This window comes from Anopheles stephensi, chromosome 2 (genome assembly GCF_013141755.1).
Source record: "Anopheles stephensi strain Indian chromosome 2, UCI_ANSTEP_V1.0, whole genome shotgun sequence".
NCBI classification, from domain to species: Eukaryota; Metazoa; Arthropoda; class Insecta; order Diptera; family Culicidae; genus Anopheles; species Anopheles stephensi.
In genome coordinates, this window is record NC_050202.1 from 25,996,065 (window position 1) to 26,009,383 (window position 13,319).

A 13,319-nucleotide genomic window follows, 5' to 3' on the forward strand; every position below is an offset into this window, starting at 1 on the left:
CACGCGGCACTCCGTGATCTGGCTGGTGTCTATGAATGATGTGTGGAACGATTAGAAACTTCAAAGATATCCCTTTTCTTCATTTGAGGAGTTCCCTCTCTCTGTATTCGAACTGCTTCATTCCTTCCGTATCTACTCGACTGCGTTTATGATCTCTCTAGTTCGATTTACGAGCCTGACCGCGGGGGGAATCGCATTTTCAATCACATCAAGCCCCACGGTTGCTCCACAACACATCGGCCGTTTGTGTTTTTTGAAGGTCGTAAATTAATTTGAGACATAAAATACAAACTATTCCCCACCCCCGGTAAGTTGCAGCATCAAACCCGCTGAAGAAAAGTTCGTTTTTTTTATTGGCTGGCGTTTTGCGTCCCAACAACACAACCCACCGAAACCGTGTAGAGGAGTGAAAATAAAATCCCCATCGAATCTCGCCACTGACCGAACCGAAAAAAGAAAAACGGGGGAGAAAAAAGTTTGGTCTTCTTTATGGGAATTAGTAGGCAAAGAATATCGATAAAACTACCTAATAATGACGACGGCGGAGATGATGATGATGCTGGTGAAGATGAGACGATGGCGACGATGATGATTATGATACCGTCCCACGAGGCGGTGGGATGAGTTCCCCATTGTCTTCGGGCGACTCTGTTGATGGTTATTCGTAAGCTTATTAGAATATTTATACGGTCGTAAAAGGTACAAACTCGGGCCGGGTGGGAAAGCTAGGCACTAGCCACGTTGGACACCTTCCAACCGCTGTTAGTTCACTACCCGGTTCCGTAGTGGGTGATCGGAAAATTAAAAGATTACAAAGTATTAACATGATCGGTGGGTATTGTTCAGGGGTTTCGGAATGCTTTTTTTGGGGTTCCGATTGTAGAAGGGAATAGTGATGTAATTCAATATTGGTCTAGAATATTTAATTAAAAAATATAAAATGAACGCAGTAGAGAAATTAAAGCTAGAGGCTCTTATTTATTTAAGCTTCAACAAAATGAATTAGTCAAGCAAAATAGGAAGATTTTTAAAAGAAATAGCTCTTGATTTTCCCAAGCAACAAATGAGGGAATTTGTCAACAGATGGCGCTGTCAGTTCATGATAGTATTCATCCGTGAACATTATCGTAGTGAAGGATCTCATTTGATTAAATTTTCCCTTTTTAAATTTCTTATTCTTCTTCTTTCTTGGCCAGACGACCTCTTAGGACATGCCTGTCATTTCTGGTTTACTAGACAATAAGTCCGCATAGTTGCATAGTCAGTCCGCACTATGACTATTGACTATGAGCTTCCGGGACTCTCACTTTGATGACCTCAACAGATTCCAAGGACTCAGTCGAAGTTAAAAGAGCGAAGAATTGAGTTTCAAGAAGATTCCAAGCCTGATAATTCCAGAAATTACAAGGAGGACTCACACTTCCAGCTGAAGCTACTGGTTGGAACAGTTGCCATTACTTGAACACTTTGGGCTTGATTTGACAAATATGGAATTGGGTGACGCTAAAAATGAATTAAATAACCTCTTTTGTAATGAGCCTGAAACTTCTCTAGAATTCACTATAATTTTTTTTTAAAAAGTACAAAATGTAACCCCCAAGAGAAGAAGATTTATCATTGCAGTTGGTGGGACCAACATTGAGTAGTGTATTATGAGCTGCTATAAACATGGTATAAATTGAAGTGAAGACCTACCACAAGCAGTTGGTTGTTGCGTTTTTTGCTACTCATTAAGCGCTTGAATTAGAGTAAAATGTCCTGCTTTACCTGCACGTCGAGTACAGCCATTGCTCCTGCTAATTAATATCTGTTCCGATCGGTGCTAGATAGCATAGTCTCCAATTACTGGCGAAAAATTGTCTGAAAAATAAGGATACGGTTCCAATTCATAATTTCCAAGAAAATATTTTAAAGCACACATCATCTCCATTTTCCTTGAAAAACAACCAAAAATCGTATCACATGTTCCTCGCATCAATCATAAACGTACTCTTCCGTATGCAACCCTATGCCCCACGAAAAAAAGGGGCATCAAGAAAACGGTTCAGAAGATTTGTCATAAAAACCCCCCTCGACCTACGGTACGGCATTGCGATGCGTTACGATTTGTTGCTCACCGATAAGAACATGCATCAAATAGCAAATAGCCGTCCCGTTGGGGACACCGTCCCGTTTATCACCGCAACCTATCTCTCATACCACCGGCTGGTGGTAATAAAATTGTTTGCCAAATTTTTCATCCCATCTCAAGCCGGTGCAGCGAAAAAAAACAACAAACGAGGATTCAAATAAAATTCCTGTGCAACACTTGCCTTAGCCCGGTGCGATGGCTACTAAATCGTCCACCTGAGGTTTGAATTTCAATACCGTTGTTGTTTTGTTTTGTTTGCTTTGGTTCGTTTGTCTACACACCGAAGCAGATTCGGTTTGGCTGGCTCGGGTGGCTGATTTATTTGCTACCATTTTACGCCCCAACCGGTGTGCGGAAACGGGATCTATAAATCGTGGATGGTTGGATCACCCGAACAAAACGCCCAGAAGCCACGATGCGAGTCATAGGAACAACGGGTAAATTAGACGGATAAGAAACATAGATATCAATTTAGATAAGCCGCGCGTACGCAGCGCTCTTGCCCGTTTAATTTATTCGAATTCATTAGGCCACCAGGTTTCTTTGGCTTCGGAAGGCTATTTTCCGAACGACACTGGTGGTGTCACCCAGCTTTAAGCTGCATATATTGGAACCGAAGATTGGAACGTGTGTGTGAGCAGCGAATGTGCGATTGGTGTGGATTGAAATTCCAAATAGGAAACTAACATTCCGACCAACGCCAGATCGATCCGAGGTGGTCGCCACAGGTGATAAGAGAGAGAGAGAGAGAGAGAGAGCAAGCGAGATCGAGCGTGTCTTATCCATCTGCTTAACTTGGATGAATTGGAGTGGGCGCGAAATGGGCATTTCTGAAATGTTCACTCCACATCCCAAACAAAACCGAAGAAAAAATATTCGTTTTAGGGTCGAAAATCCGGAGGCACTCAGCGCCAAATTGCTATATCGAGATAAATTTATGTGCCAAGCGGGTGGAACACCCGAACCACCGAAAAGGGGGGCGGGGGGGGGGAGGAGTTAATAGGCAGTAGACAGAAAAAACAAACATGTATTAAATCAACAACCCTGCACCTAGGAGGTGTGGGACATAATGCCGCGCGAGCTCATTAGCCCCGGTGAGCCCGCCGTACGAGACGGGCGCGAATGTCGAAAGCCGCTTGGAGTGTAGGCCGATCGGTTCGGTGTCAAAGTGCGATCGATTTAGTATTCCACCAGAAGCCGGTTTTGCAACCAGGCCACCGCCGGGTTCGATAACAGCCACTCCGCGCTTGGCCGTCCAACACCGAAAGCCGGTTAAATGGTAATTATCTAACGGAAGGTGGCAGCAGCCCACCCGGCTCACCCCGGAGGGAACCGGTTCCCGGAACGTTCCGTTTTGCTGATGCTCGGTGCTCTAACCAAGTGTTGTTAGGCAAGCCACCGAAGCAACGGGTCGGGGGGGAAAAAGGTACAAACTAATTAGTCCGATTGAGAATCGATAGACATGTCATCGCACACCGGTAATGAATCGATCCGTCAAAAACCACCCACCGTGGAGGATGTTGGAGTGAGTTCTCGGTCTTTTTCTTCTGCTACCCGATCCACACACTGGCTTTGACGCGACAAATCGGCCACTCGGATGGCTAGCTAATGAAGGCAAAAACAAGCTCAATCGCTCAACCTCGTGCATCGAATTGGGAAGAATAAATGAGAAAATCAGAGTGGTCAGCAACGGGGTGGTTACTGCGTGTCTTTAAGCTGGCAGATTCGAGACGTTAGGTAAATGCAAATGGCAATGTTTTGCAAATATTTTTAATCTACAATTGAATATCTGATATGTGCTTGAAGGTGCATAAATGAGTGTCATTCTAAGATTTGAGTTTAAGTCATTAGATCGAAGAGAATTCTACGTAAACAGTCTGCTCTGCTGCAGTACACGTTGTCGAGATAGGCAAGTGACAGCACTGACAGCATGAACTCATTTGACAGATCGGGTAGATTCTAGTGTAGGGTTAGATAACCTGGTTGATTTCTTGTCATCTGAAATGCTTTTAATGCTAATAAATATGCATTTTAAGGCATCTAGTTTTCCTAACATTAAGATTTATTTATTTTTTAACTAACCATTAGGAAAATTAGGGAACATTAACGGAGAAAATAATTTGAGTATTGTTTTGATGAGGTTTTATTTTCGATATTCAACGAAGATCTTAAGGACCATTCTTCTTCTTTTTTGGCCTTGGTAACGACCTCTTAGGTCATGTCTGCCATTTCTGGCTTATTGATAGACTGGCTGATTGAAGACTTATTGATACCGCATAGTTCGATAGTCAGTCCTCACCATGGGGGAACGGTTCATATGAGATTTGAACCCCAGTCCTGCCGTGTAAAGACTGGTGTCGCTGTCACATCTACTACTGGCCGCTCCTATACGTACGCCTTTAATACGTTCAGCAAATTTACGAAATTTAACTAAAAAAAATTACAAACTTCTCTTAGCCAATTTCTATTTCTCGATATTATCCTCATTTCTAAAGTGTAAGACATTATTTTTTTATGGAGTATGGAGGGCCAAAATGATTTTTTGAAATTCGAACTCAAGAACTGCTTACTAGCAATTCTACCGCCATCTATAGTAAAATAATAGAAGCTAATACTTAGACCCTCTCTTAGTAATTAAGTATTAATTACTTAAGGATCGTTCGCTTACATTATGGATTGCTAGACTTATATCGGTCCCTAGTAAGTTTAAAATGAACTCATCTTATTTTACTCCATTTGCCCATTGTTTTAATCGACTTTGAAACACTAGCTTATTTTCTTATTCCTTACTAGTATTACTGTGGATTAACCATATTCGATTTTGTGATTCATTTACTCATTCTCTGTTATTCTTCTGCTCCCAACATTCTTTACTTCTTCCGGAAATAAATTCTTATTTGACAATTGTTCGCTTAACATTTCATTCTTCCAATCCACTTCTAAATGTTATCATTTTTCGGTAGTCAATTACCGTTCCTTTCCTTCGTTTCTCTCTCTTCCATCTCCACTGCACTAATGCATTCTCAGCGGAACAGTTAAACCATCCGTTTAACGTATTGATTAAAACAATATTATTAACGCTGCATCGCCACTGCCACTGGTCTGCCCACGGGAGGACCTCACAGCGAGCGGGCCCTGATAAGATAAAGCGGGTCGGGTCGAACAAAGCTGTTTGAAATGATGCGTTTTTTCTTCCTTTCCTCGGGGGTTCGTTTTTTTCCAAATGTGTCTTCGCTTTTTTCTCTGTTACACACTAGAACACCCTGAAACACCTTTGATCTGTTTGCCATACAGTTTTTTCTCTTCCGTTTTTTTCTTCTATATACACTCTTAAAACAAAACTCAGTAAAAAAGTTTAAAATTCCTTCCTTTGACAGTCGCACTAAATTAAGCGAGTGAAAGAAGAATAAAAAAGCCAGGCCACCATTTGATTGCGGCATTCCAGGCCAGCAACACTAAATTGATACGTTTTATTTCGGCTGGGTTCCGGGTGAGATGCTACAATGTTTTTAAGCCAGCACGGGGGGCGAAAAGGGCATTTGACTTTTCTAAAAATTAAAGACACATCAAGCCCACCCAGAAACTCCCGGATGCAGTGAAGCACACACACGCACACCGGACTGCACTTTGCTGCGTTTCGGCAAGGATTAAGACAGAGCCCGTTGGGTGCGTGTTTGAATCGATCGAACTGTGTTCGGGTTCGATTTGTCACACGAGGCAGAGGTGGACATCACAGCCCGAGCAAAACACAGGGCAACTGTTAATTAATCCATCGTAAAAATGCGTATTCCAGTTCCGAGTCATCTTTACGACTTTTTTATGCGTTCTCTTAACTTCCCCGTATGGGGGAAGATTATGCAGGGAAAAAGTCGTTCGGTCGGTTTTCGCACACTGGCTGCGGGTTGGGTTTTTGATAGAACTTTTATCTCCCCTTTTCGATTATCTCCACTAGATTGGCAATCGTAAAAAAAACCCGGGGCTTTGGAGAAAACTGTGTGGTCTGCTTGAAATCGCCAAATGGTTCGAGCTTAATAAAAGCCTCTATACATTGTCAATTTTCTCGGTTGGAATATATGGGACGATAACGCGCGAGATGGAGAAAAAATAACCCTGATGACTAGTGACGAAGTCTCGTGGAGCTCATCAACGTTTTTGAATCACGGGGGTTAATTTGTCACTTCCCTTTGTGAGACAGCAAGCGTTTCGTTTGCTTCATCCCCCAATCGACGAAAGCCATAATAATTACTCACCCCATTGTCACTTCCGGACCGAGCGCATAGCCGAGCTTCCGGGGAGGGTTCGATGGAGAAAACCCAGGAAAAAAAATCAGTCGCAGATGACCACCTGCTTCTCGATCCCGAAACTTCCCAATAAACCATCGGTCAATAAATCGGTCGCTGATGTTGGCCGCCCAAGATGATTATCCCTGGTTTCGGCGCTGAGGAAAGAAGCAACCCCCATCCTCCAAACTAGCCGGTTAAAAATGTTAACTAGAAAACTAGCTGCTGCCCGCAGGTGAGCAATTATGGGCAACCCGGACAGCAGGAAAGACAAAAACACACGAAAACTGCTCACCAATTCGAAAAACAATCAAACGGTCCCAAACGAGGAAGTTCCACCTATTGAAACGGCGTCAAAAACGAAAAGCCGAGCGCAGGGAGGCATGGCGAACATGGCCGGGGAGGAGGATCGAAAGCAGGATGCTGTGAAATTATGATTTCAACCCGGTTGGTGGTCCGGGGTTTTTTGTTTTCTGGACCACCACGACCATCACGGTGAGAAAACTGATCGGAATCACTTTTTTTTTGTTCCTGCGTCCACGTTTACTTCGGAGACTTCAACCGCGGGTCTTGAAGTAGACGACGAACGTTATTAATGTGCTGCTGCTGCGAGTGCGGCTCACCCAACCACCCAACGACTTGACCACGGAATATTGACTCGTGAACATCACGAGAGCCGTTTTGACCCCCCCTCCATTTCACAATCTCATTTTCCACCGCGACATTGACGCGTGAGTAGATTACGGGGTGGTCGTGAAACACTCACCGGCGACTCCGACCAGGCGTACTCGAGGGTGGCCAAGCGCCTTCAGCAACAAAAGCACACACACGCCGGCAAGAATGGAACGGGAACTTTCTAACTTATTCTCCCCACCAGAAGGAAATGGAAAAGAAGGAGCAAAAACTCACCACTAAATAGGGTGGCTGCGAGCGTGAACCGCGGACTGCAACTCTTTGCCAGACACGAAAAACGATTACGTTGACTTTTGCCCTTAGGCGAAACACTCTGCCCAAGCTCGGGAAGCACTTCAAACGGGTGGCCCTCAAAAACGGGTGGGGAGGGGAGGGGGGGGGGGTTGTTTCGCGTGCGCACACACACACACGCGAACAGATGGAGAGAAAAGGGGCGTGGTGTATTTGAGTGGGGTGTTTTTTTGTTACTGCTTCTTGCTTATATTCACCACCAGCGACTGCACTTGGCATAAGCGCAGTGAGCGCGAACTGACGCCGATGCAAAAGTGGGCAAAAGGGTAGTTTGGGTTAGGGTTGATTATTTCGTTGCTCGAGCGCTAGCCTAGTAAGAGTAGATGTAGTATAGCTACAAATTATTGGAGATCGTGGCCCAAAAATACTATGTTATCGGCTACGAACGCAGAAAAGTCTTAGGAATGGGAAGATTTGCTAAGTAAGAATCAAACAGCATTCACTTATACCCGCTGGAGTGTTTGGTTGTCTTTAGTCTTGAGGATTTGGAGTTACAAAACGTTATTAAAATTTTATAAACATCGGTTTAGTTAATCATAATTAGATACAACCTAACATCAAGTACTTAAGTTCAAATTTAGACTTTGTCTTCTTTTAATCAATGACTTAAAATTGTTTAATATTGTTGCCATTCACACGTTATTCGTATACATTTTAAGTTCTAAAAAGTCTTTTAATTCATTTTAAAGTCATTTTAACACTCGAAGCTTTACAAGAGAGTAGATGTGTTATACAACTTGGGCTCACTAACAGGAGTTCCTGCTAATCCTGATATAGTTAGTTGCATCCTATTTTTAACTAGACTTAAACACATTGAAAAGCTACATTTTATAAAGCTTCTCATGACTTTATGAAAGTACTATCGCACTACAGGTACATCCTTCGCACTATAGACTCGAGAGGTCTTAGCCTGCAAATTCTGGCTTTCTGGTTCGGGAAGGCTTGTCCTGAAGTCTTGAAGGGACTTGAATTGCGATCCTGCCCTATGAAGACCAGCGCTGCTGTAGCGTCTGTCCCCTGATACGAAAAAAAACTATCGAACTATAAACATCTTGATGTATTTTGTGTGTATCAGGTTGTATTTTGTTGCATTTTTTAGGTTAAATATTAAAGCCATTATTATCTACAGATAGGTGGTCACATTGAGATCCTAAAATTTTAAGTGATGTCTGAACTGAATTTGTTCAAATATATTAAAAACAAGGATATCAAGAAATTGTACCAGATTCCGATACGGTGGCGCCATCTAGATGTCAAATTATACCATTCAAATACTAAGACCAATATTATTCCTCCAAATAACGTACGCACTACGAAAGAACATAAATTGTTAACTATACTGCAAACTCACTCAACCCGCACCACTGCGGCACCAGGGTGCCCAACTGGACAGCGAGAGAGACAGGAGAAAAAAAAAAACCTCAAAACGCCACAAAACGAGTGGCGAAATTATTTCCCCCAACGACGAAGCGATCATCGAGCACAATCTTTCGGGATCGCCAAGTGAGAGGTTTTTACGAGTGTAGGAAGTTTCGAAGTGGGAGCTTAAGATGGAAAAATTAACAAGATAATGCTTAAACCACCATCTGGCGATTGACGGTTTTCACAAGCAGAGAGAGAGAGAGAGAAAGAGAGAGAGAGGGTACGGAAGCTGGACGCGCCGGTTAGGCGTCTCTCAACCGGCGTACCACCGGCGGTGTGGAGTATGATTATTTAATCATTATTTCTGAAACCCTCCCCTCGGTCGACTGAACCTTCCTACTCACCTTCTCGCTTAAACTGCACTCAGCCAGCTTCCACGGACCACGATTGGACCGCTGTTGCCGTCGTCGCAAGACGTGGGACGCTTAATGAAATGATGATTGGGACCTCCGGGATTCTTGGGCGTTCGGTTTCTTGCCTCTTTTCATCCGTCGTCGAACCAAATTCGTGAGGGTAATTCAGTGCGGAATTGATAACAGCTTCGGTAAAGGTGCAGAAAGGAGAGTTGGGCCCTTTCCTCGACGAGGAAGTTTTTTTTTTTTTTTTGGTGGCGACAGTGTGATCGAGGATCGTGGAGGTAAATGTTATATCTTCATCAAGTGAATGATCAACCGTTTTGCTGCTGCCTGTCGTGCTGCAGCAGCTTGATGCTGCAAGACACGGGAATTCAATTGGAGTCGGTCCGTCCATTGCTGCTGATGGCGGACGGTGAACGAACGAGATTAATTTGATGGTAGATAGGCATAAGCGTGGTTTGATAAGTATCGAAGTAACGTTTTAAAAAATGACCACCATTGGTGTTAATTTACAGCAAATGTTATCGAAATGAAGTGAAATTTTAATTAAAATGTTTCATTAAATGAAGGTCTTGGTCAGCTGTCAAATGCGAATTTTTATCTAAGCCTAGTGATCAACCTTTTGCTCATTAGCCATCAAGCTGTCTAACACACATCACACTTGCTAGGTAGTTAATCATGCTGAAACTGGCTACCGGTGTTGGGTTTGGGCAGACGACATTCAAACATAGTTTGGTGAATGGTAGATCTTTCCTTCCCAAAACAGAAGACTTCTTTCAACAGGCAAGGAACACAAACAGAAACGACTCCAAGCTCCAAGCGTCCAAAGCCATTAAAGAGGCGAATGATTCTAATTAATCGTGTAATGAAATTAATGAGCGACCTTCCCGCGCGAACGTTTGCCGGAATGGTGTGAAAGACAATGGCACCAAACGTTAGCAAAACTGTGGTAGAAAGCTGCAAACTTTTATGTGCAAAAAACCGGTGCTCATGAGCTTCAAGCTTCTTTCGGCAGTAAAACGCAAAACCCTTATTCTAACTTTGTAGCTTAAGTACGGCTTAAACCACACACACAAAAGAATTACTTGGGAAACTTGGGTGTCTAACCACACCACAAATTCAAATTTTCGGTATGTGGCATAAAAATCTCATCCCAACAAGGCAAAAACAAACACAACGAGCCCTCATTGACCTCATTATGCTTCCTGAGCTCCCCATTTTCTGAGAGAAACAGTTTTACTATCATCTTCACTCTTCCGGTACAGTCCACCTCCGGCCGACCGATGTGTGGGGTCTCCGTTGTGTTGGGTATCTTTTATTCAACATCTTGTACATCCGGTTCCAGCTTCCTAACAAGGGTCATCGGTTTGTTTGGCTTTATAAGGGGGGTGTTCTATTTTGTTTACTACCTCAGTTTTTTGTGTTGGATTTGAGCATTATCATTCGCTAGCTCGTTTGTTTACCTATGTTTTGAGGAGCTTTCTTTCCCACCTGAAGCCAGCCCGTGTGGCACTCTTCAGGTTTTGCTCAATTAAAACCGGAAGAAGTCGTTTTTGCGACGCTTTTTATTACAATTAATTTAGATGGCTCACACTCACAAAAATGGCCTCTCAGAGCGTAACAATTCATTTTCGTTATAATGAACTTTTACTTACCTGCCTTATCGTTTTCCATTTCTATTTGCAGACAATCCTGAATTCGATGCACAAGTACCAGCCTAGATTTCATTTAGTTCGAGCAAACGATATACTGAAGCTACCGTACTCGACGTTTCGTACCTACGTGTTTAAGGAAACCGAATTCATAGCCGTAACTGCATATCAAAATGAAAAAGTAAGTCAAATATTACTATTGTTCGGATAGAATAAGTGCTAACTATTTCGTGTTTGTCCTATTTCTCGCTTTCAGATAACGCAATTGAAGATAGATAATAATCCTTTCGCGAAAGGATTTCGTGATACTGGTGCCGGTAAACGGGAAAAGAAGTAAGTAGTTTTTATACGATATACTATTCTTTATAATAGAATTCTTCGATGATGACGATATTCTTCCGAGCAATTTGTTGAAATTAAAGGGAGGCAAACATCTAAGTGCTTCGTTTCGCGAAAGTATTTTATGCGAGATGGCGCTAATACCCGCACTTAGAAATCGATTTCTGAGTATAAACGCTGGCTTGGCTTTGCTGCAAAATGCAGTCGGATTTTGACACCTTTTCATGCCAAATTCACAGCATTTTTCGCTTACGTCGCAATTGCGCTACCAGTTGCGCTTCATCTGAACCGGCTTTCAAGTATTTTGTCTCTGTGACTTTTGTTAGGTTCCAATCCATTATTTATCTCTAATAGAAGCAACTCTATCCGACAATCCGTAATACTTAATACATAAGTAGAAGCAACACAGTTGGAATACAGACCCATGTTGACTTATTGGATATAAGTTGAAGTTTGGAGCATACTTCAACCGTAGCATACTTCAACAGTTTGTTAAGTTTAAGATAGTTCAGAAAACATTAAGCTTTAAGGATCTCAGGTCACAAAAAAGGCTGCCGAACATCCATAACAAATTATCGCGGGATAACAAAGACATGTGCTACGGCTAAAGCTCTTGAATTAGCTACTTTCCCTAGCCTTTTTCACAGCTCTAAGTCGGTTATTAGTGTTCAACAACACGGTTTTATGCCGGGTCGTTCTACGTCCAGCAGCCTTATGTCTTTTGTGTCTTTTATTTTCCATAACTTTGACGCTGGCAATCAAGTAGATTTCATTTACAATGATTTTCGGTCAGCTTTCGACAGCCTCTCTCATGAGCTATTGCTAGGGAAATTGAATAAAATAGGTTTTGGAAAATCCATACTTTGCTGGTTTATCTGATTACTTTAAGGGTCGCAAAAGCAGTTTAAAAAATTTGTTCTCGTTTAAAACATGTTTCTCGTTGTGTCCTTTGCTTCTCTGGTGTCCCTCAAGGTAGTGTTCTTAGTCCCCTCTTGTTTACTCTGTTTGTTGTATGTTCTATTTTACCTCCTGATGGTTGACTCCTGTACGCTGAGGACATCAAAATATTTCGTACTATCTCTTCCTCTGCTGATTGTCTCCTTCTTCACAATTCTTTAAATCTATTTTTTGATTGGTGTTCGTCAAATTTTATTGTGACCTATGTTCGTGACCTTGGGGTTATACTGGATAGCAGCTTGAACTTTAAGGAGCATGTCGACAATCTGTTGTTGAAAGCTAACCGTACACCTGGTTGCATTCTTCGTTTATCGGAAGACTTCAGTGATCCAATTTGTTTGCGCACACTCTATTGCAGCTTGGTACGCTCTCATTTCATTCTCAACCGTATTGAGAGCTTGCAAAAATATTTTACAAGAGTTGCACTTAGACGGATCAATGGTAATGTAAACTCGCAATCGACTTCTTGGGCTAGATTCCTTAAATCTGAGACGCCACACTGCTAAGGCTTATTTTGTTGGCGCCATGCTTCGAGGGTCTACTGATGCTCCGGATCTGCTTTCCCTTGTCTGTTTATATGCTCCTTCCAGCTCCCTCTTCCTCGCGAACCTTTATCTTTAGAAACGCGTCATTCTTTGTATTGTTTTAATGACCCACTCCTCTCTTGTTTCAGATGGTTTAATCGATTCTATGTCCATTTCGATTTTAATACCTCCAGAAGCTCCTTCCGGTCTCGTGTTGTATCCTCTCATCATGTCTCTTAGAGTTTTTTTCTGTACGCACCTTCTCTCCTTCTCTCCTTTCCTCTCCAGCTTTGAGCTTTCGGTTAAAACAGATAGTAGACAAATTTAGATGAATAAATAAATTAATAAATAAATAAATATGTAGAATAAGGGTATTTTTGGTACCTCAAAGTCTCAATCCTCAAAATGCTTTAACTCTCAACTTGAAATTTTATGTGCTATACTTCTATGAGTTAATAAAATTGAGGATATTATGGAATGACCTTAATAAGTTTTATTTTTGTAAATCGTACGAGCAAAGTCCAACTCTTCTAAACATATTGGATATATGTCAAGTCCACTATCAATCGATGTTCAGCTTAAATTGAGTTTAACTATTGAAATCTTCCCTACTAACCAAAGGAACCCCAAACGTTGCCTAGCTCATTTTATATTTATGCACATCAACTCGATAG

At 42.2% G+C, this 13,319-nt stretch overlaps 1 protein-coding gene across 13 annotated transcripts in view; it reads left to right on the forward strand.

Moving 5' to 3' along the window:
- Positions 1-13,319, forward strand: part of LOC118505936 (optomotor-blind protein) — a 132,211-nt gene that overhangs the window by 103,543 nt on the left and 15,349 nt on the right. For all 13 annotated transcript variants that reach the window (XM_036042447.1, XM_036042442.1, XM_036042449.1 and 10 more), the window contains 2 exons: positions 10,860-11,006; positions 11,082-11,158. In XM_036042447.1, the coding sequence (XP_035898340.1) occupies positions 10,860-11,006; positions 11,082-11,158 (224 nt within the window). The remainder of the gene's footprint in view (positions 1-10,859; positions 11,007-11,081; positions 11,159-13,319) is intronic.